Source organism: Sparus aurata, chromosome 18 (assembly GCF_900880675.1).
Source record: "Sparus aurata chromosome 18, fSpaAur1.1, whole genome shotgun sequence".
NCBI lineage: Eukaryota > Metazoa > Chordata > Actinopteri > Spariformes > Sparidae > Sparus > Sparus aurata.
In genome coordinates, this window is record NC_044204.1 from 372215 (window position 1) to 396983 (window position 24769).

The 24769-nt window shown below is 41.0% G+C and overlaps 1 protein-coding gene across 1 annotated transcript in view; it reads right to left on the minus strand.

Annotated features, from left to right (window-relative positions):
• Positions 1 to 24769, minus strand: part of b4galt1l (DP-Gal:betaGlcNAc beta 1,4- galactosyltransferase, polypeptide 1, like) — a 60238-nt gene that overhangs the window by 15982 nt on the left and 19487 nt on the right. Inside the window, exon 3 of the mRNA XM_030396664.1 lies at positions 9423 to 9610. Within this exon, the coding sequence (XP_030252524.1) occupies positions 9423 to 9610 (188 nt within the window). The remainder of the gene's footprint in view (positions 1 to 9422; positions 9611 to 24769) is intronic.

Here is a 24769-nt window from a genome sequence, read left to right on the forward strand (position 1 = left end):
AATCACCCTCCCTCTCATTACTGCCTTACAGGCATCCCAGAGTATGGGCGGAGAAACCTCTCCATTATCATTAAACGCCAAGTATTCTTGAATTTCTCTTGCAAATTGTTCTGTCCTATCGTTGTTGAGTACACTAGGATTTAGTTTCCAATGCGAAAGCTTCCTTCTATAAGTATTTTTTAGGGACAAATAGATTGGGCAGTGATCTGAAAAGTCCATTGCTCCAATATGGCAATCTTGTATTTTACTACTATCTGTTCCAAATATCAAAAAATAATCAATTCTAGAATATGTTGAGTAAGGAGATGAATAGAAGGTATAGTCTTTGGATGATGGGTTTAGGTGTCTCCAAACATCAATTAGTCCTATTTCTGATAGTAGTAAATTAATCTTCTTTGTTATTTTTTGGGGGCGGGACGTTCTTGTCGCTGTTGAGTCAAGGTTCGGGTTAAATGTAGTATTAAAGTCACCTGCGCATATTAAAGTCCCCTGTGCTTCAGTTGCGATCCTTTCAATTACTTGAGTATAGAAATTTGGTTCTGAACCAGGAGGGATGTATACATTATAAAGGGTAAATAACTGTCCATCAGCTTTCCCACGGATCATTATGAATCTACCTTCCTTGTCTTTAATAGTAGCCATATGTTCGTATGTCACCCTTCCTGAGATTAGAATAACTACTCCCCTGGTATGTTTAGATCCATTTGAGGAGGAGAAGACATATTTAAACCCCTGTCTTTTGAGTTTTTCATGTTCAGTTTCCGTCAAGTGGGTTTCCTGCAGATAGGCAATATCTATGTTTTCTCTTTTTAATTTAAGAAGAACTTTGCTCTGTTTGACTGGGCTACGAAGCCCATTCACATTTAGAGGCACTACTTTCATTATCTGGTTCCTGTATGTGTCGGCTTACCTCTGTAATTGTATGATGCTTTAACCTTAACGAAAACAGATTTCCCTTGTAGAAAAAAACATTTCTCCCCTGTACTGAACATAGAACAAAGAGAAGCGTTTACACTCATCATAACAGAAATGAATACATGAACTTCCTGTGACTGAGGGATCTTTGTCCCTCTAGGGTCCCTGTTGGTGGGTGGAGGGAAAAAACCCTCCTGAGTGGTTGGGGCCCTCCTTAGTGGTGTAGTGACTAACCAGCCGGTGCACTCCATGTCCACTAATTAGTCCAACATTACCATTACCCGTTCAGTCAGTCAGTTATTTTTTTTTTTTTTTTTACAGTAACGTCAACAAATTATTTTTAAAGTAAAGAGAGAGAGTAAAAAGGAACAGATCACCTCCCTTGTTTAACAGTCTACTCACAGCATATTAATCTGTGCAGGATTTTAGTGTTTTTAGAGTTGGGTTGGTGGTCTTCTGAACTCCTGGAGTTTTTCTTTCACTCGGGTCTGCATCTGTTTTCCTCCGCTGGCCACTCGTTGCCACGGGAACGCCTTTTGGATCCTCTCCTCTAAGTTTAGGGCTGGATCCACTCTGGCAGCGGACACCTCCATCCCCCGTGCCCGTAGCTCCTGTGCGGCTTGGTGTGCGTCCTCATAGGTCCGTGGGCCGGTGCTCCAGTGAATCCGGATCCGCGTAAATGGGGTCTGGAAGCGAATGCCTTTTTCTTTCAGCACTTTTTTGATACCCCCGTAGGCTCTGCGTTTTTCCATCACTTCGTATGCATAATCATGGTCAAAGAAAATCGGTTTGTTGTTCAGGTGGATTTTCTTTTTCCAAGCCAGCTTCAATACCGTTTCTTTGACGTCATACTGCTGAAAGTTTATCACAATAGACCGGGGTGTAGCGTCAGGTCCCGGCTTCTGGGTCAGAGCTCTATGAGCCCGCTGAATCTGCAGGGACATACCGTCGGGGAGAGCCAGCTCTGTGGTCAGCAGGTTTTCCATTAACTTTATCATCGAGTCGCCCTCTGAGCCCTCCGACACTCCATAAACTCGGATGTTGTTTCTTCTAGACCTGCTTTCCAAATCGGTGACTTTCTCTTGCAGCCTGTGATGCTCTTTCAGCAGACTCAAAAGAGCCTCTTTAGTTGCAGCGCCGCTTGTTTCCATATCCGAAATGCGCTCCTCTGCCTCGGTGATCGCTAGGTCGTGACCCTGGAGCCTGGTCCCGACGTCGGCTAGCTTCTGGGTTAGCTCGTGTCTCAGCGTCGCTGGCTCGTCCTTAAAGTCTTTCTTTAAGTCACCCTTGAGATCGGAGATAGCTGAGTGAATGTCGTTTTGGAAATCACGGATGTTAGTTGAGATGGCAGACAGTTTCTGTAGTAGCTTGTTGTCCTTAGCTTCACCGCCGTCTCCGCTAGCTAGCAAGTCGCCATTTTCCTCATCGGTCGGCTCCATTTGTTTTTTATTGTTGGGTTTTTCTTGCCCAGTTACTCTCTCTGTCTGGTTCGAATCGTCTCTTTTTTGTTTCCTCCTTCTCATTCCTTGTTTTCAAGTTAAAGTTTTCGAGTTTGGAGGTATTTTGATACTGACTGATACGGAGCGAATGACTAGGCGTCTGTCATGAGCATGGCTTAACCGGAAGTCCAAGCCTCAGTCAATTTCAATTCAATTCAAAAGGCTTTATTGGCATGACATTTAACATGTGTTGCCAAAGCACAATCATAACAATAATAACAATAATACTATTCAACAGAAGACATAAAACAATATATGTACATGTGATATAGGCTATATATATATATATATATATATATATATATATATATATATATATATATATATATATATAGATATAGATATAGATATAGATATAGATATATATATAGATATATATATATATATATATAAAGATATATATGTGTACATTAGGGGTGTCAACGTCTACACGGATAACAAATTCATAACCGTTTAGAAAAATCAATAACCGTTTACAGGTCTTTTTTTTCCTCCTCCTCCTCCTCGTTAATTTCTCATCAATATAGATAGTATTCAGGGTTTCCCCTACATGTAATTGACTGTGGCGCACCGCCACGGCAAAATAAAAGCCGCCACACCTTAAAAATTCAAGCATAAATAAATCTAGTGGAAATATTTTACCGTCGTCTTCCACCGCAGTCTTTGACGTTAACTAGCATGTTGGATATTTAGCTTGATAATTGGCTAGAGGATTAAAATGGTCACTTAGACCAGAGTCCGGCACGGGTCACCGCAGCCGACCCGTTATCCGACAGTAGCACAGATTACATTCCGTACCAGAGCCGACCCGCTATAAATTGATACCGACGGCCGAAGGAAAATTGGACGGACGCAATTTTTAAAAGTGAAAGTAAGATAATGTTGCCTGAAAGCTTCAGATAATAACATTAACTAACTATACAATTAAATGTTCCCACTAGCGCAGTTATCCGCATACATAATAGATGAATGGGGCACAATGTTACGTTGATATATATATAAAAAAAAACCCCGCAGCCACAGCCAGTGTCGCGTCACGTCACTTCAAGTTGACTGGGGGACACGATGGCGGCGGTCAACAAGCGGAGCACTGTGTGTTTTTTGAACAAACTGCCAGTGGAAATCAAGTTGAGTGTAGGCTATGTCAGGCAAAGTTGGCTTACAACAACAGCACGGGGTCCATGCTAAACCACCTGTGATGGAAACACCCGAACAAATTGGTGGGAGAGACTGCTGCTGGCATCGGTGCTACCACAACTGCGATAGAAAGAGATCATAAATCTCCGACGTGTAACCGTGTACACGTCGGTTAGAAGCCCCGTTTACACGTGTAGAACAAATTGTAAACGTTGACACCCCTAGTATATGTATATGTATATATATATATATATATATATATATATATATATATATATATATATATATATATATATAACTTAACTGTTAAAAGTTGGGATAGTACAACTAGTGATAAAATAGATAAGTAAAATGATAATAAATAAAAATAAAAATAAATAATTGGAATAAAAAATAAATAAATAAATAAAAGGAGATGGTGGCGGTATAAATGTCTATCTGATTATATATCTATGTCCTACTGGTTTTCTCGTTTGTTGTGGCAGGAAGTGACATATTTAGCAGCCAACACTGCGCATTCTTTCTTTTCCCCCAGAATGAGGGGTAACTTCTCCCTTTCTGTTAAACCTCTGAATTTGGGGCATTGTTTTTCAAATTGTGGAAAGAATTCCTGTCTGATGTTTCTGTATTTGTGACACTGTGTTAGAAAGTGTAGTTCTGTTTCTACAACTCCCTCATCACAGTGACAGCACAGCCTGTCCTCTCTGGGCAGCCAGGTCTGACGGTGTCTGCCCTTCTCTACTGCCAGACTGTGGTCAATTAATCTGTACATTGTCAATGTCTTTCTCAGGTTCTGATCAGTTACTGTGGTTAGGTACTCTGCCACAGTATACTGTCTGTTTAGGGTCAAATATGTTTCCATTTTGTGTTGTGAGCGTGTAATATCATTCCAATAAGTTGTGTATTTTTCTTTTTCTTTAGTTATAATTTGGTTAGGTCTAATCTTCTGAGTGATAGTGTAACTGCTCTGAGGCTGACCGGGGTTTGTGATGTCAGAAGGTGAAAGGTCAGCCAGCCTCAGAACCAGTTGGCTGAGGGGACTCCTGTCTATGTTTAACTCCTGGTAGGCAAGGGCTTTATAATGGTAATAGGCAGGGTCACTTGTTTTAATATGGCTCCAGAATCTAATCGATCTTTTTTGAATATTTAGAAGTAAAGGATATTGGTCTAATTCAGCCCTGCATGCAGAGTTTGGGGTTTTTCTTTGTATCCGGAGGATACTTTTGCAGAACTCTGTATGCAGGGTTTATATTGGATTTTTGTCCCATTTTGCCCAATCATGTTGTACTAATGAGCCCCATACCTTACTGCCATACAATTCAATCGATTCTATAACTGATTTAAATATTTTGAGCCATGTCCTAATTGGGATTTGGATTTGAACTGAACGCTTGATGGCATAGAAAGCCCTTTTTGCCTTCTCTTTGAGTTCCTTCACGGCAGAGCAGAGGGTTTCTGTGGAACTTATTTGTAAACCCAGGTAAGTATATGTATTAGTTTGTTCTATGTGGGTCCCACCTATTTTAAATGTTGGTTCATTTCTCTGAAAACTTAATCTTTTTTGGAAGGTGATAATTTTGGTCTTCTTCATGTTAACTGTCAGGGCCCAGTTCTGACAGTACTGATGGAGAAGGTCCAGGTTCTGCTGAAGACCTTCTTTAGTGGGAGACAGTATGACCAGGTCATCTGCATAAAACAGACACTTGATTTCTGTGTCTTGCGGAGTGAGACCGGGTGCTGGTGATTGTTCTAATAACAATGCTAGTTCATTAATATAAATATTGAAGAGGGTGGGGCTGAGGTTGCAGCCTTGCTTCACCCCTCTACCCTGTGGAAAGAAGCCTGTGTGTTTATCTCCAATTTTGACAGCCAATTTGTTTTTCTCATATATTGATTTAATTACATCAAAAGACTTCCCCCCTATACCACTTTCTATCTCTCTATAAAAGCAAGGAATCTCTGTCTGTCTGTCTGTGTGTGTGTGTGTGTGTGTGTGTGTGTGTTTCTGTGCCTCAAATATCTCTGCGGATCAGGATCAGACTGACCTGAGACTTTCAACACAACTGCTGCGTGGTTCAAGGGTGTGCAATGTCGCATTTGTTTGAACTACTATGATACCGTTAATAAATTATTTCATAAATGCTTTACAAATTCCGCCGAGCATTGTCCACCGGAGCCACCAGTCACGTGCGCACCATAGCCAATCACTGCACACCGTAGCCACGTGCGCACCAGAGCCAATCACTGGAGAGCCCACCGCGACCCCCCACCTTAACAAACAAGCAGATTTATACCTGCAGGCGCGAGCTGGACAGGGATTTTGCCGGCGGTTCGGTCCCGTTCTGTTCTGTGCAATTAAACTGACTGTTGTGGATTAATGAGACTAAAAGAATCCAGACCGAGTCTGTTCGGGTCTGAGGAAATCCGGAGACGCGCGGACAACAAAGTAGAATCGGAATCTGTGGATGTTTGTGTGTAGCTAGCGGTTACACGGCCCACCTCCCAAGTCGACGGATCAGACCCACCAGCACGTCCAAAACCTGACTTAGGGAAAATAATGTCCACCACGCTTTTTCGCGAACATTGCCGTCACGTTTGCTTTGTGTCTGGTGCAGGAAGAAACGGTAAAAACGGGCTTTTGTCACGAAAGTGTCCAAGCAGCAAGTTTGGTTGTTGAGAAACAGAAAGTTGTGGTAGGGACGTAGGCGGATGAATGACAGGCAACGACGGTCGCTGTAGAGACAGCGATATTGAGAGTTGAGAGATTAGTGACATTTAGCGTGTTTGGAGTGTGTAGTTAGTGTGTTATGTAGTGTTTGGTGTAGTGTGTTTAGTGTGTAGTGGAGTCGGTTTTTTGTTTAATGAGTCAAAACAATGAGGAGACTGCTGAATGTGGAGCAGGCAGTGCAGCTCTTCATTCAGCTGGAAGGAGCTCAGGCAGACCTGAGCATTGCCTGCATTTAAATGTAAATACATTTTTTAAATTTTTGCACATATTTAGCAAACAACAATTTATATTTGCATTATAAGTAATAAAAAATGTTTTGTTAAACATATTTGTGGTTTTCACAGTAAAAAAATTTAACTTTTCCTACTCGGTTTTTATGGGTTTTTTGTGATTTTAGGTCCATTGTGTTAATACAGTATGTCAAAATAAAAAAATAACTGTACAGTCACACGTGAGGTTGTGCTGAAAATAATGACACCAAGTAAATAGTTTTTAAGGTGAAATATAATGGCAAAATCAAAAATAGTCAAAAACGGCCAATTATACCCTGGAATATCGAATTTCACAACAAACCTAAATATCCCTGACGTCCCACCTTCAAACACAGCCTCATTTGGCCATCCATGAAAAAGCTGCTTACACAGATGCCTCTGTCGTTGTTGGGGTCGAATTTGTCTCCATTCTTAAAGATGGGTGTGATCAGCCCTTCACTCCAGCTTTCAGGGAAACATTTAGTACCAAGTTGAATATTTTTAGTATAGCCAATTTGCATTTTCTGGAAGAATATTTCAACATCTCACCTAAGATGCCATCAGCCCTGCATGCTTTTTTGGGCTGCAGAATCTTGAGTTTGTCTTCCAGTTCTAATTCTGTGATCGGGTAATCCAGTGGGGTTTGATAATTTTTAATGACTCTTTCAAGATCTTTCAGTTTTTCTGAAATCTGTTCTTGAGCTTCATTCTTTGGATATCTGGATATCTTCAAAATGATTTTTTCATGTATCTCCGTTTTGAATGGGCTGTTCGTTGTTCCGTTTTATGGTAAATGAGTTCCAATTTTCCCACAACTGATTTGACCCTAGAGACTCTTCAATTAGTTGTAATTGTTTTTTTGTTTTTTTTGTTCTAGTGTGTTTTTATATTGTTTTTGAGTCTCACAGTAACTCAGGCGGAGCTCCTGGCTGTCTGGATTCCTGATTTAGATTTGAGACTTTTCTTAATGTCTTCCTGATGGTTTTACACTCTGAATCAAACCAGCTCACCCTGTTCATTTTCTTCAGTTGTTTTGTTTTGCATTTTAAGTTTGATAATGAGGCCAAATGATCGAATAAGTGGTTAATGTCTACCAGACACAGCTCTACACCTTCTGTATTCTGAGGGTAGCTCTGGACCAGGAAGGAGTCTAGAAGAGACTGGATATCTTCACTGACCATTGCGTCCTGGTACTGTGCCAGGCTGTTTTGTGCCCATCTGTATCTTTTCTTTATTTTGTACAATTTACATGGCTCAGAACATGTGTTACCTGTGTCTGCTCTTTTCAGATACAAAGTGATCTGAGAGTGATCTGATAGAGGTGTTTGTTCTTTCACCGTGAAGATTTGGTCTAAATCTGTTATAGCATAATCAACAGTGCTGCTGCCAAGGTTTGAACAATACGTATACCGTCCAAAGTAGTCCCCTTGCAGTCTTCCATTGACAATGTACAGACCCAGCTCTCTGCAAAGCTGTAAGACTTGTTTTCCACTCCTGTTTGTGTTTTTGTCATAATTATTCCTTGAAGAGGTGTACATGTTTGGCCATAGTTCACAGTCTCTGGAGATGCTGACGTTCACTCTCTGTATTGTGTGTGGAGGGAAATCCTTCCTGGGTAACAGAGTGGACTGTTGACTGTGGACACAATCTTAGAGTTAGGGAAGGTGCGACATGCCTTCTCAATGACAGCTCTAAGAGACAGGGCCACCCTCTCCTGTTGTGCCATCAGGTCATTTGTACCCGTGTGGATTAGGATGTGGCTTGGGGAGCCAAGGTGAGACTCAGAAAGAATATCCATAGCTGCCTTTGTGTTTGGACACCAAAGTTTTGCCACTTTCTGCCTGGGAAAAGCCTTTTCTCATCAATGAATCTTCCATTTGAGTTGATCAGTAGCACAATATCTGCTTTTGCAGTGGAACCTTCTGATCTAATGGGACCATCAAAATGTGTGGTGTGGCTGCTGGACTCTGGCTGCTCTGGTTGAGAGAGGGGATCATCCTGCTGGGTGTTCTGGGAGGGGCTCACTGCTGTGTGTTGATCAGTCCTCAGTGGCTCAGATTCATTGAGGGAGTTCACCTGTTCCTTCAGAGCATCCAGTGCTCTGTCCCTGTCTTTGAGTTCCTCTGTCAGAGCAACAAGTTGACTCTTGTGGCTCTCTCTTTCCAGCTCCAGTTCTTCTAGAAGTTCTTTTAGAGCCGCAATCTCTTTCCGTGAATCTGTCTTCCTCTAAAAGCGTTTTCCTCTTCAAAACCTGACACAAAATTGAAAGTTTATCTCATCTTAAAACAAAAAAAAGAGATAATCAGTCCCTCACTGAGCCTCAGTCCCTCACTGAGCTTCAGTCCCTCACCGAGCTTCAGTCCCTGAGCCTCAGTCCCTCACCGAGCTTCAGTCCCTGAGCCTCAGTCCCTCACCGAGCCTCAGTCCCTCACCGAGCCTCAGTCCCTCACCGAGCCTCAGTCCCTGAGCCTCAGTCCATCACCAAGCCTCAGTCCCTCACCGAGCCTCAGTCCCTGAGCCTCAGTCCCTCACCGAGCCTCAGTCCATCACTGAGCCTCAGTCCCTCACTGAGCCTCAGTCCTTCAGTAATTGTTTCATGATGATCGAACAAATTGGTCAGTAAACTGGGAGTTAACTGGTCCTATTCATGATATGAGACACTGTCACTGGTTCTACCTTAAATCTGTTATAGCGTAAACTTACCTGAGCGAACCAGTGAGGGGACAGGTGAGCAGAACACCCTCCAACTATCCGATATATTGATCAATGTTTCTGTTCCTAATCACCTGTGACAATCTTGGTTTGCACAGTTAGTCTTATTGAGTTGTCGATCACGTATAATGTTCAATGACTGAGGTCCAGATCAGGACAGATGTGTCTGTGTAGTCTCACCTGAAGCCGAACTTGTCCATGGACACTGACAGGTGACGTGGCTGACGGAAACACTTATAGATGTTGCGGTCATCCATGGGGATGAGGTCGACATCGCTGAAGACAAAGCACTCGTAGTCGTACTCCTTCAGAGCCTCTGTGTAGCCCACGTTCAGCAGCTTGGCTCGGTTAAAGATCTCGTCACCGTCCTGAGGAAAACACGCACAGGTAACACACACCTGACATGTTAAACATGTTAAAGTGTTAGATATCAGTTGTCCTCTGAGGTCATCAGTGGGTCTGATGCTGTGGGGCAGGTATGTTTCTTGTTTTTATAATGGGAGTACCTTTATATATATATATATATATATATATATATATATATATATATATATATATATATATATATATATATATATATATATATATATATATACCTATACCTATATATATATATATATATATACACCTATACCTATATATATATATATATATATATATATATATATATATATATATATATATATATATATGCTCCCATATTATTAACCATTACATCACTCACAATTTTTGTGTTGATGATACACATCTGTACATCTTGTTAGGACCGATTATCATTTGTAGTCAATATGAAACTCTAAATATCTTTCAGTTTTGTGTCGACTGTAGTTCTTTGAGAGGAGTTCTGTTCAAGTTCTGTGAGCTGCTGATATACAGAAGCAGCTTTATTTTAATGTTTAAATTACAGGTTTTGGTGACTGTTCAATTAGGCAATGTCACTAACGACAGTGGGAAAACGCTTAATTATAAAAACTACACAGCCAACAGTCTTATATGTAATTAGATTGATGACAAACATCTGTGTGATTAATGACAATTCAAAACGGGTTGAAAATGTCCTATGAGGTAAACAGGAAGGGCATGACGTCAGGTCTCAAAGTAGAGTTCAGGTTTCAGTGTGTCGGTTAATAACCGCTTTAACACTCAATTTCAATTTTAACAAAATCATCCAAACATCCTTTAATCAACTGGAAATATATCCTCTATCAGACAGATCATTGAACACTCACTCCTATGTCTACAAATCTTTAATAAAACTACAGTTAGATCAGAGTCTCAACTAAAACAAGCAAATGGACCATAAGACCAGTGTTTCCCCTATATGCATCTTGCAGCGGCGAACCGCCACTGCTGAAATATGACCGCTGCTAATTTTTTAAAAAGAAATTTAACGAGGAGAGAGGAGAGAGGAGAGGTGGAGAGTGGGCTCAGTCTTGTCTCTTTAGAAACTAACGTTACATCATTTTGTGCTATGGACGCTTCATATTCAGTTCAATCACACACCTATTTGCAATGATTTATGAAAATAAATCACGAACCACAGTGGGCCACCTATAGAGACTATGAAGCCTCTAACACTATTTCTTACAGCTGTTACAATAATGAACTTTAATATAACAATTTCGGCTGCCAGTATCCATGGTTCTATTGTCATATTATGCTTGGCAACTATCATTGTCATTGTCCCTATACCGTTACCGGTTGATGCAGGTAATGCGCCGCGCAAAACTCCGCTATTCCGTGCGTGAGCTGTGGGCCGCTAAGTTGTGAGTGATATGCAATTGCCTTTTTTTTTGTGTCAACAAGTTATTGTCAACGTGAGTTTATTCACATTATCATAAAACTGAGGTTTGGAAGACATGCAATTTAGCTGCAATTCTTAAAAAGCTCTCTCTCTCTCTCTCTCTCTCTGAGAGAAGCCGCAGAACAGAGAAGGGCTTTAGGCTCAACACACACAACACCGTATTACAAGGACATGCGCAAGTTACATTACCATGACGTTTTTATACCACTGTTTTTGTACAACGGGATTTTATTTATTCATTAAAACACACACAGAAATGGCACTTTTTAATACGAGGCAAAAAGGGCAGGGGCTCAAGCACCTCTTGGGCCCTATATGTGCACGTGCCTGTGTTCCAGTGTACTTTTTCTAGTAGGAGGTCGGAAAATTCCTACTGTCTCGAACGCAGCATTACTTTGTGCAAGGGCAACTGTGACGCACGAAAGCTGTCAATCTCAAGTTAATGACAGATTACTTCACAGAGGCACAGACATTTTGGATTGTTCTAGTATTTGTGTTATGTGATTTTACTGTATATGGTTGGTTGTTAATATATTTTTTGTTAAATTATTGTCAATAATTGTTTTAAAGATTATACTTTTATTGTGTTCAATAAAAGTGTATTTTCCTAAAGTTTGACACACCTCATTATGTAAGCTAGTCCCCTGCTCATTACTGTGCACAAATGTACTGTTATGTACTTAAGCCTAAAGAGCTCCTCTGGTTCCGGCAGACAGTTTCAAACCTCCCGGCAGGGTGCACTTTGTGCTTTGCTTTTGCATGTGGGCGAACACTCACCGCCACTGCTACAACTCCATCCTAGGGGAAACACTGATAAGACACTATTGTTCTGACACTGCACCAGCTTCATCTTTAGAAGCTTTAGTGACCTCGCTCTTTTCAGCTTTCATTTTAGCTGTCCAGACTGTGGACCTGATGTGAGACCTGCTAGCTCTGTATGTTCAACATGATTTAAAGACCTACTTTTTAACTTTGAGTCATGTTATACTCTTTGTTATTAATAACTGTCTTCATTATTTTATCCGTTGTGTTTATTTTACTGATTTTTGACATTTTACAGTCTGATCTTTTTTTTTTTTATTAATATTTATGACAGACAGTACAACATGCGTCTCCATCACAGATTATAATTCATACATCAACCACTGTCCCGTTTAAAGATTAGAAATAGAAGAAAAGAAAAAACAAAAACAACATGTGCCTTACGCTTATATTAAACATTTGTCCTCTTATTCTACCACTCAAATGCTATACTGGATTGAATCAGATCCAATGCCTTATATTCAGGCAGACAACCCCTCTATTGACCTCAAGAAGGGGCCCCAGACTTGATTAAAGATATCCTCTCTCCCCATTACTCTGTAAGTGACTCGCTCATATGTAGCCATTCTTGTCATTTGTTCCGTCCATTCCTTAAAACAGCACAGAGTGGAAGACTTCCAGTGTCTCAGGGTTATTCTACATCCTGTTGTAGTAGCCAACCTAAGAGAGCAACAACCCCTTCCCACAAATTGGCTTTTTTCTCACAATAATACAACATGTGTACAAGAGTCCCCACTTCCTTCTCACACCTCCAACATAAGTTACTGTCCCTAAGTTTTAGCTTGGCCATTTTACTGGGGGTCCAGTGGTTTCTATTAAACAATTTGTACTGAATAAGCTGAGACTGTGCCTCACGAGAGCAGCCATGCCAGGATGCAACCAACTTCATCCATTTATCAGCTGAAATCTGTTCGCCCACATCTTTCTCCCAGCACAGTCTCAACCCCTCCAGGTGGGGTGGTCGTGCCTCCCTGAGAATCCCATAGAATTTAGAGGCTCCACATTTTTTATGTTTAGTTACCTGGACTAACTCCTGAATCCTGGTCACGGGGTCAGGGTTCTTCCCCCCGAGTAGCTTTAATGCAGTGCCCAATTTGTAGGAATTTCCAAAAATCCTCTTGTGCAAGGTTATATTCTTGTTTAACTTCATCAAATGACTTCAATCCATTTTCGCTAAGCAAATTACAAAGCAAGTTTATTCCAGCTTTTGCCCATTTCTCCCACATAACAGGTTTTTTACCAATTAATATTTTTTGGTTATACCAAATAGAGGATTTAGGGGTAAGATACGGACTACATTTTATATGTTGATGAGCACTCATCCAGGTTTCTTGTACAAAGGACAAAACAGGATCCTTAAAGGGTACCGGTCTTCCCATCTGAGTCAGAAATGCCTCAAGGGAGGTTGGAGCCACAAGTTCCTCTTCTATTTCAACCCAGGAAGGCACTCGCTCCCGCGAATTATTTATCTTAGCTAACTGGTAGAGTGAAAAAGCATATTGATACCACTCTATTTTAGGCAATGATAGGCCTCCACTTTCTTTGGCCGCATACAACTTTGATCGGTTAAAGCTTGGTTTTTTGCCTGCCCATATATAACTCTCCACGACAGAATTTTATAGTTTCAAAAGGCTAGGAGGGAAACTTAATGGCAGCATATAAAGGATGTATTGGATTTTAGGGGAAATGATCATCTTGACCAAGTTAATCCTACCCAACAAAGATATATTCAGTTTAGCCCAGTTTTGTAAGAGAGGTTGAATAGCTTGAATAACTGGAGAAATGTTAGATTGCATTATTTTGTCCAATCCTGGTGTCAGCTTGATCCCTAAATAGGTCAGGCCTGCTGGCATCCACTTGTACTGCCATGATTCCCTAATGGCTGGAGGACATATTTTAGAGATTGGCATGGCCTCTGACTTCGTCCAATTAATCGTATAGCCAGAGATATCTGAAAACATGTCAATAATGGAAGAGATCTTGGATACTGCTGTGTTTGGGTTACTTGTAATCAAAAGAATGTCATCCGCATACAAAAAAAGCTTATGTACTTCATGGCCCATTTCAACCCCTTTGATGTCCTTACTTTCCCGCAATGCAATTGCCAGTGGTTCCAAAAAAAAGGCAAATATTAGCGGTGACAAGGGCGAACCCTGTCTAGTGCCACGACTAAGTTTGAATGAAGGTGACATCACACCATTAGTAATTACTGTAGCCATGGGCTCTGTATATACTAACTGTAACCACTGCATAAAGGATGGACCGAACCCAAATTTCTCCAATGTATGAAAGAGGAAAGCAAATTCAACTTTATCAAAAGCCTTCTCCGCATCAAGGGAGAAGGCAACTATAGGGTCTACATCATTCCTGCATTTCCACATTATGTGCAATATTCTGCGGAGATTGTCAGCTGAGCACCTATCTTTAACAAATCCAACCTGGTCAGCATGTACCAGGCTGGGAAGCACCAGCTCCAGCCTGGCCGCAAGCACCTTGGAGATGATTTTTTCATCGACATTAATTAACGAGATTGGACGATAATTTCCACAGTATTGTGGGTCTTTGTCTTTTTTATGGAGTAGAGTAATAACAGCTGATCTCATACTAGCTGGGAGTTTACCCTTTCGCAATGCATCCTGGTATACAGCTAACAATCTTGGAGCAAGATCTTCAACAAATTTCTTATAAAAATCAGACGGAAATCCATCATTACCAGGAGCTTTGCCTAACCGGAGACTGGTAATTGCCTGTTTAACTTCTGCTAATGTTATTTCTCCCTCTAATAAGTTTTTTTGTTCCTCCGTTAGAGTTGGAATTTTAATGGACGAAAAGAAATCCGTCATCCTCCGTTCATCAATGTCTCCTTGCGATGTATATAATTTTTGATAAAATATTTGAAAAACTTCATTAATCGCCTTTTTATCTGTTATCAGCTCGTTGTTGTGATCATATATGGATGAAATTAAGTTAGAGGTTTGCATCTGTTTCACCCTATGTGCTAATACCTTACCTGCTCTCTCACCTTGTTCAAAATACTTTTGTTTGGAACAGAATAGTGCATATTCAACTTTTTTCTGTAGATTATTGTTCAACTCATATTCTAACTTAATTAACTTGTTCCATATTTCCCTCTCAGGGTGCTGCATATGTTGTTTCTCAAGTTCCCTGATCTCCCGCTCTAGCCTCTGTAATTTATCCCTCTCCGTTTTTTTAATTCTAGAGCTATATTGAATGAGACGCCCCTTACAAAGGCTTTAAAAGCATCCCAAGTTATGCCAATATCATCAATTGAGCCCTCATTAAACTCCCAAAATTCCTTTATTACGTTTCTTATGTACTCACAATATTCCTCGCTATTTAGTAATAGGTTATTCAAGCGCCACCTCATTGTGGATTTTATGTTTTCTGTGATAGATATGGCTATATCCACTGGAGCATGGTCAGTCAAAACTATGTTGCCAACTGTGGCACTAAGAGTTTGACTCACCAGCGAGCGGGAGATCAGGAAATAATCAATTCTGGAATAGGTAGAGTGTGGGTTAGAGAAGAACATATAATCTCTCTCTGGGGGATAGAGTAATCTCCACACATCAACCAATCCCAGATCTTCCATCATCACATCTACAGCAGCGCATGCTGGGTCATTAACTGGCCTAGGTTGGGAGGATTTATCCAAATACACATCCCTAACCTGGTTAAAGTCTCCTCCAATTATGATGTTAACATTCCCTATACTCCTTACTATATTGCAGATTTCGTGAAAAAACTCTGGTTGTGATGCATTCGGCGCATAAACATTTACAAAAGTTATTTTCTGACCCTCTAACACAGCCTCCAAAATTACCCATCTATCTTCATGATGAGAGTAATGTTTCAGTACTCGAAAGTCTATGTTCTTCCTAACCAATATGATCACCCCTCTTTTCATACTGGAATAAGTGCTAAAATAAACTTGACCCACCCAATCCCTTTTTAATTTTACAGATTCATCATCATTTAAATGCGTCTCCTGAATAAAAGCTAAGTCGGTTTTCTTCTGTTTCAAATAGGTGAGGATCTTTTTCCTTTTCACAACATTGTGGCATCCTGCTATATTCCATGACACTATTTTAAATATAGTCATCTGGCAGTGTTTCATTAAATTTGTCTAAATAGGTAACAACGCCCACAGAGCTCTGTCCGCCCAATCCACACAGAGTTATAACTAATTTCCTGGCAAGAATCATTGGACAAAATAAGCATAATTGTACAACATTGTAGGCACAACAAAACGAACAGGAAAAAAAAGCAGCATGAACAGCTGGAACCGTTGGGCTAAACTATAACCCAATAAACAGGCTTTCTGCAGGTCAGTGGTACACAAGGGTCCCATTTATGACTCCCCTCCTCCTAGCTCGCCCATTCCCATCCCTCACTCACTCACTTCACTCAGGTTATTAAAGTTGTTGAGTTTACTTAGATCACTCTCAAACTGCGGAAGGACTATATAGGTCTATGTCCGAAATCCATCCACCTCTATAACGTACACTGACACCTTCTCATATACAATATACGGTGTGGAAAGTAGATTAAATCATACCTTATCCGTTCAGTGAAGAACAAAAAAATAAATAAAAATAAAACAAAATCGAGCGCATTGTCCACAATTAACTTCAGTCTTAAATGGTCAGTAACATCTCAGCAGGCCATGAGTGTATGACCGGACAGAAAGAAAATAAGAAAATAAAATAAATAAGGCGCTCATCCAAAATCAGACCTCCATCTGATTCCAGTTGTCCTCCGCATTGTAAGCGGTGATAATAAGTCAGTTTATAAATTTAGATTAATCCACAACGAACCGATTCTTCCTTTTTCACCCATGTTAAGTGGCACCTATCCCCTGCCGTCCTCAGCGGGAGATTCCGTTGCTTCCCGGCCGCTGAAAAAACTCTCCACCTCCGCAGGACTTGTGAATCGGTGTCGCTGGTTATCCAATGTGAAAGTCATAACAGTAGGGAAACGCAATGAGTAAATCAATCTTGCGTTGTTGCAGTATACGCCGTACCTCATCATATTTCTTGCGTTTTTCCTGTATCTCTTGGGCGTAGTCTTGAAAAAAGCGAACCCTCATGTCCCTCCAGGTGATCTGCTTCTTATTCCTTGCAGCTGTGAGAACCACGGCCTTGGCTTTGTCCCGCACAAAGCGGACAATAATGTGCCTCGGCCTTGCGTCGTTAGCAGGAGCAGGGCCGACACGGTGGATTCTGTCTATCTCATGCCAAGCATCAGCTTCAATGTACAGCGCCTCACTTAACAGAGTTTTAAAGCATCCTTCTAAATCCCGGCCCTCCATTCCCTCTCTAATACCAGAGATTCTGATATTCTGGCATCGGGAAAATCCCTCCAGTGCTGTCACTTTCTCCCGCAACTGCTGATTCTGTTTCACCAAGTTTTTCATGACTGGGTTAGCTTTAGCTTCCTCGTCCTCTAGCCGGGAGATTCTCTCTTCAGCTTCCGTGATCCTACCGCCGAGGCTGTTAACAGTTTCGTTCAAGGGCTCGACTCCGTTTTTCACCTCGTTCATATCTTTAGCCAGGATCTCAAAGATAGCTCGGATGCTGGTCAACTCAGCCGCCACGCTCTCTGTAGGAGGACTCCCAGATGCAACAGGTGTCTCGGCCATTTTAGGCCGTGGCGTTAGCTGGGGGTCCGGCGATGGCTTCCCTCTGGAATTAAGAGGCTGATTGCGGGTAAGGTAGTGACTTTTCTGACTCATGCCAACTCCCAAGAAGGTCCGAAAACCAAATGCAATCAGAGCAACGACTTAAATTTTAGTTTTTTAGGGGGATTTAGGGGAAATGCGAGCTCTGCTTCTCCCTAAGCAGCCATCTTGAGCGGGCGCACCACGTGACTCCCACAGTCTGATCTTTTTAAATTGAGTCCTGTACAGTCTGATCTTCGGGAAATGTGTTGGGCTGCATGTTTGTATAATACGTGTAAACAAGGTTCAGGTGAGCATACTTTATTTGACCTTCTGTTGTGAAACATTTTGCCAACATAGCAAATGAAAGAAGAGCTGGAAGAGTGAACAGACTGGATCAGAAAGAATTAAACTTCTCCCCTGTGCCAGTCTGACCCCTGTACAACAAACCTCTACTGAAACATTTACTTTTATATGATGCACGTTTTAGAGTTGAACGATTACTCAAGTAACTCTAATAATTCGATTACAAAAAATGGTCGAAACAAAATCTCTGCCTCAAAGTTTGGGATCGTTTCACACTTAAAGAAGAAGATAGCAAAGTGCAATGTGTCTAGAACTGGCGTACCACAACAGCACATGAACAATGATTCAACATCTGAACCGAAAGCATCCAGCTGTTAACGTCAGTTCATCAAGCGACAGCAACACAAGCTAACGTAAACATTGATGTTAGCTAATTTAACGTAGCCTACCATCGCTAGTAGAACTTATGGTATTTGTAGCGGCCGTTGCCTGATGTCAGTATGACTAGATATCATGTTAAGATGTGGAAACTAATTTGTGTTAAGTTGCAAGAGAGTATATATATATATACACCAAATAACTCCTTTCTGCACACACACACATCTGGTTTCTCTCACTTTCCCTCACACAGGTGTGCACACACAAACAAACACCCTTAGGAATAGTTGGAATAAATACCTGTATGTTTTTTTCAGGAATAAAAGGCAGTTGCTTGGTCTAATTAACAGGCCTGTCATTTTTGTTGTGCATTATTAGGGCCCGAGCAGGTCACAGACCTCGAACATTGCTCCAAACCCATGAAAATTGGTGACTAGTGTTGTCACGATACCAAAATTATGACTTTGGTACGATACCTGCCTAAAATATCTCGATACCGATACTGAAACGACACCACGGCGGAAAACTAAAACCTCATCAAAAGTAATGACATAAATTTTAGATGACAGAATGTGGAACTTAAAATGATTTATTTCTCTTTCTGTATATTTTTGTAAAAGCTGCTGAGCTTTATAGCTTCTGTATCCAAGAAGACAAGTGTCTTCTTGTTTTGTTCATTTGTCTTGTTTGCTCTCAGAGATTAAATAACCTGATTTTCCATTAAAGGCTCAGTGCCAGTAGTAGAAAAAAATTAACAGCACATTAACTACAATTTTATTCAGCATAAAACTAATGAACATAAATGACATTAACTGTAAGTCTGGCAATTCATAAAATAAGACAACACTTTATTCGTCCCACAAAGTGGAGATTTGCAATTTGCATTTCATGTTAACAAAGTTCAAACCCTGGATTATTAGCCTGCAAACTACATTAGTGCACTAAAATACAATACAAATGTCTGTGCTCTAATCAGACCTTTTTCTAATAATAGAAATTACAATATATATATGTTATAAATTATTGACAAAAATGTGCTATGATTATATTACTAGTACTGATTGACTTAAAATAGATAATTAAGTGGTGTTGTTGATCAGCATACTTGGGAACACCAGCGCAAGTTCATGTTACAAGTGTGAACATTGTGTTTGCATACAGAGATGTGTGGAACCACATCGGACTGTTAAACAGTTAGCTTTACCCCTGACTGCCTCCTGCAACTCTGATGGTGAAAATAGTTCACTTGTCACAACAAAAACCTCGCATGACTTCCATCCGGGGGATATTTAACGTTATCTATCGCTAACCTGCAGCTCTTTGAACTCTTTGAACACATCAGCATGTCTGTCAGCTGAAAGTGGCATGAGTGCTCCTGCCGACCGTCCTAGGCTTGTTGAAGAAGCAGACGCACGTTGCCAACAGTAAGGGCAAGCCCACGGACACCACAAAGCCCGTCTGTAAACAATGTTTTAAATCCGTAATGACCAAAGGAGTCAACACGTCTGTCTCGCTCTGCTCTGTGACTGTCTGTCACTGTGAAACCACGCCTGGTCTGGCTGCAGGCAGTAGGGCTGAACGATATGGACAAAATTTCATATCTCGATATTCATGCCAGATATCTCGATATCGATACGATACGATATGACTACGGGTTTGGTGAAAACCAAGCATTTTTCTGAAAAATAAAGAGATTATTTTAAGCCATATACAAATGGTTGATAGAGAAATCTTTACCAAATAATTACAAAATCACTACAGAGACAAATATATTTGAAGTAACAACAGTAAAGGGAGGGAGAAGATCAAACGAACTATGTGCATTTTTACAAGATGAACGATGACATCCTAATCTGAAGAGAAAGAGTGAGAGTGAAGATCGAGACTCAGCAGCTTCAGGTTATCGCTGGTAAAGTACCAGTGGAATTTAGAAAGACTAAGAAGTCAGAGAATTAACGGATCAAAACAGAGTAGACGGCAGCTATACGGTCTCAAATCCACAGAGGGAGAGGCCGCAGCGTCCGCTCCTGCTGCCCCAGCCAGCCCCCCCACATACACACACACCTGCCGCCTGCAGCCGTGTGAGAGGACAGAGAGCCGGCGCTGCTGCAGGGGAGCCGCAGACTGATGACTCTGAGCAGCAGGAGAACTACAATATCATATATTTCTCGCCTTTCCCCTGATGATCTGAATAAATCGCTAAATTTGTTGCTAGTTGCTTTTTAGAAATAAAGTCGCTAAGAGGGTCTGAAAAGACGCTAAACTAGCTAGAAAGTCGCCAAGTTGTGTGTGCGTCTCAGTCTCCGTCTGCCTCACTCCCGCCCTCGTATGTTTGTCAATGGTTGGCTTCAGCTGTCGATCCACAGCAAGCATGAAATAAGCTTTGTGGTTGGCTGGCCTTAGCGGTGCATTCAAGGGCAATCGTAAAAAGGATGTTTGTTGTGACTGCCAGAGCTGTACGTGCAGGGCGAGCTGGGTAATCTATATCGTTTATTTCGTTGCTTTTTCGATATGAATATCTTGAATGTTCATATCTATGGAAGCAAATTTGTACCATAATTCAAATTAAAATGCATTTACAGAAATGCTTTTTCATTTTCAGAATGTAGCTGCATTTTTTGACTCAAATAAAATTAGTAATAAATCATCCAAATTGCATTTTCATTTTCTTCTTCAAGACTGCTCATTTTGTAACTTAATTCAAATGATAAAGAAAAGGACATTTAAGATTTAATATTCAAAAGATGGCCCAGCAAATAGGTACCAAAATTCAATTTGAAATGTCAAATTTGAAAATTAAAATGCATTAGCCGAAATGTTTTCTCATTTCAAAGTCAGAGCTGCATTTTTGACTCATAAATAAAATTAGTAATAAATCATCCAGATTGCATTTTCATTTTCTTCTTCAAGACTGCTCATTTTGTTACACAAAGACAAAGAAAACTGCTTTTTCGTTTTGTCTCGCTAGACTTAGCGACTTTTCAGTCCCTCTAAGCGACATTATTTCGAAAAAGCGACTAGCGACAAATTTAGCGACTTATTCAGATCATCGGGGGAAAGGCGAGAAATAGATTATATTGTAATTCACATGCTGCTCAGAGTCATCGCAGTCCACGGCTCCTCTGCAGCAGCACCGGGGTCTCTCCTGTCCCCTCCCGCGCGGCTGCGCAGGCGACAGGCCGGTGTGTGGGGGCTGGCTGGGGCAGGCAGGAGCGTGGATCTGCTGTCGGATAGCTGCCGTTTACTGTGTTTTGATCTGTTAATGTTAGGTGTCTTTAGCAAAGGTGAGACCCAGAAGCGGACAGGAGGCTGTAGCTGGATGCAAGGAGTGTTTATTGTAACACGGACAAAGTCAGAGTAGGAGGGGGTGTGCACGGGGAAGCCACGCTCCGGGGCGCCGGAGAGCTGGCAGTCCTGTCCGCACTCGAAGGAGCGCCGGGCGGGTGGAGCTGGAGCGGATTGAGTGGATTGAGCAGTGCTGCTCAGTTTGTCTTTGAAAAAAAAAAAAAAAAAAGCAGAGGAGAAGACAATAGGCTACCTATGTATTTTTGATTCAATAAAAACTACATGAAATTGATTGTGTATCCATCTCTTATAGCCATAGACAGATTATCATGACCACAGGCCTACACACGAAAACTGTGCGCACGCAAAGGCATTATTACATTATTACATTGAATGTCATAATGTCCACAAACGTAATAAACCTCAAACACCTGCTAATAATACTGACCGTGCGTGCAAAATCCAGCTGCTGACCCTCCGCTCCGCTGTCACACAACGGATCCCCCGTCCGCGCTCCCTCTCTCTTGCCCGAAAAATAATTTCCATGAAGAAAACATCGCCTGACATTTAAATTTAAATTCCCATTGACAACACAAATCTCAAGAAATCTGGATGTATTGCTCATTTGTAAACACAACACTTATCAGTCTATAGGCAAGAATCTAAAGGTTTATTAATTCAATTCATTTCAAATTCGCTTTATTGGCATGAATGCCACAACAACAATATTGCTCCAAGCACCAAGAACCACGAAAAGAATACCTAGCACAGTACCATTATACTTGCTGTGTGTGTGTTTATGTGAAATAATAATAATAATAATAATAATAACTTTGAACATTATCACAATTAAGTTATCAATCTGCGATGTAAAGAAAATGCAAACATTACAGACTTCTAACCATTTTCTAAAAGTGTCTGTATTTTAATTGAGAATAGTTTTTTATATAAATTACACAAAAGGAAAAGAAAATGTGATTTGTTTTACCTATTTCAGCCATAAGCGGTCATATTGACATAATTTCGCGGCATTTCATTCATTGTCTCTCTTGTCTCTAACTTTGTTAGCGGTCTCCAGCTGTGCGACTGTAACACAACTTTATATGAAGAAGGACTAACACTAATAGCCTAACTGATTGTTATTTCTTCCACTTACAGAACTGTTTACGACTCAAAACAATGTTATTATATATGATGTTTCTAAACCAAATGTCGCGGCTTCAAATGCATCAAATTCCCACATCCAGTTACGCAGGCAGCTGTCCAGGGTGCTGAACCAGGTGACAGACAAAGGCTGCACTCTGCGTTCTGATGTTTGCTGGGCAGATCTGTCCCCCTTGGTTTCTCATCCACTCTGATGTGGGAGATCTCCCACAGAGCAAAAGTAATACACATTTTTTCTCTCCCCGCTCGGCTCGAGCGCGGCTGAACTCTGGCCTGAGCCCACTTCACCCAGGCGCGAGCCTGCAGCCCCTACTCCTGCTGACAACAGACCGGGAGAGAAAACAGACATTCCTTTGCTCAGAACCCATATCAGGCTGTGTCTGAATATGCACGAAGATCGGTATAACGCATTGGAGCAATTTTCATACAATTTCGGATATTTAGCATGATAAAATAATTTCAATTCAACACAGCCATTTGTCCAGCCGAAGCCTAATGAGCATGAAGTAGGCTTGTTTTGCGGTTAATCAGCCACATGATCCGTTTTAACCCACAAAGGAAAAAAGGATAAATGTGCAGCCTCCGTTTCCTTTCTGATTGTGTCCGTTCAGAGTGGGGGGTTTCGGAATGGAGGGGTTTCCCCAATAGACTTTTCGGAATAGCGGGGTCTTTGAAAAAAAGAGAAACCCCATCATTACGATGAACTGAAGTCTATGTTCGGAACAGCGGGGTTTCGGAAAGGCGGGGCTCCAGACTATAAAGCGGCCGGTGATTTTGTGACCCGCTGCAGGTGCGTGGGGTGTGGGAGAGAGAGAGACATTAGCTTATAGCACTTTGTAGAAGAAGCTTTATAAAGTTCACTCCATTGACTTGTATTAGTTCACGGGGCTGAGCTGCCACATCCAATATGGGGGCGACGTCGACGTACGGTCCAGCGCTGATACCTTCAGTTTATTACCGGGAATACTGACTGTAAAGTACCGTGTGTGTTTCATGGGTCTGACTGTGAGTCTGCAGTCTGACCCACCGTCACTGCCAGCAGCTCTTCAGAGCGGCTTCATTACGATCGCCATAAATGTTAGAGAATTTCACACTGGAAAAAAAATGTGCGGCTGATTTAACCAAGCAAACGTGAACCATGGCTGGCTTGACCACAGTACAGAACTGGACATGGTGCTGATTTTCCCGCTATTTCTGAAAACATGTTCCACAGTCTATGCTACCAACACAGCCTTCACACTCTCCTCTTGTCCCTTCTCTTGCTCCAGTGTCGAATAAGCAACCCGCCGCCCCCTAACGTAGATGCGTAGCACGGTCGGTCAGACTGGGGGCTGAAGAAGAAGAGAGGCCGCTGACGTCACTCTCCTGCGCCGCTTGGGATGGCGAATTTGCGAATTTTGGACCTTTTTTTGCGGGAGGAGGGCTTCAAAACGAAAAAGCAGTTTTCTTTGTCTTTGTGTAACAAAATGAGCAGTTTTGAAGAAGAAAATGAAAATGCAATCTGGATGATTTATTACTAATTTTATTTATGAGTCAAAAATGCAGCTCTGACTTTGAAATGAGAAAGCATTTCGGCTAATGCATTTTAATTTTCAAATTTGACATTTCAAATTGAATTTTGGTACCTATTTGCTGGGCCATCTTTTGAAAATGATATCTTAAATGTCTTTTTCCTTATCATTTGAATTAAGTTACATAATAAGCAGTCTTGAAGAAAATGAAAATGCAATTTGGATGATTTATTACTAATTTTATTTATGAGTCAAAAATGCAGCTCTGACTTTGAAATGAGAAAGCATTTCAGTTAATGCATTTTAAATTTTCAAATTTGACATTTCAAATTGAATTTTGGTACCTATTTGCTGGGTCATCTTTTGAAAATGATATCTTAAATGTCTTTTTCCTTATCATTTGAATTAAGTTACATAATAAGCAGTCTTGAAGAAGAAAATGAAAATGCAATTTGGATGATTTATTACTAATTTTATTTATGAGTCAAAAAATGCAGCTCTGACTTTGAAATGAAAAAGCATTTCTGCTAATGCATTTTAATTTTCAAATTTGACATTTCAAATTGAATTTTGGTAC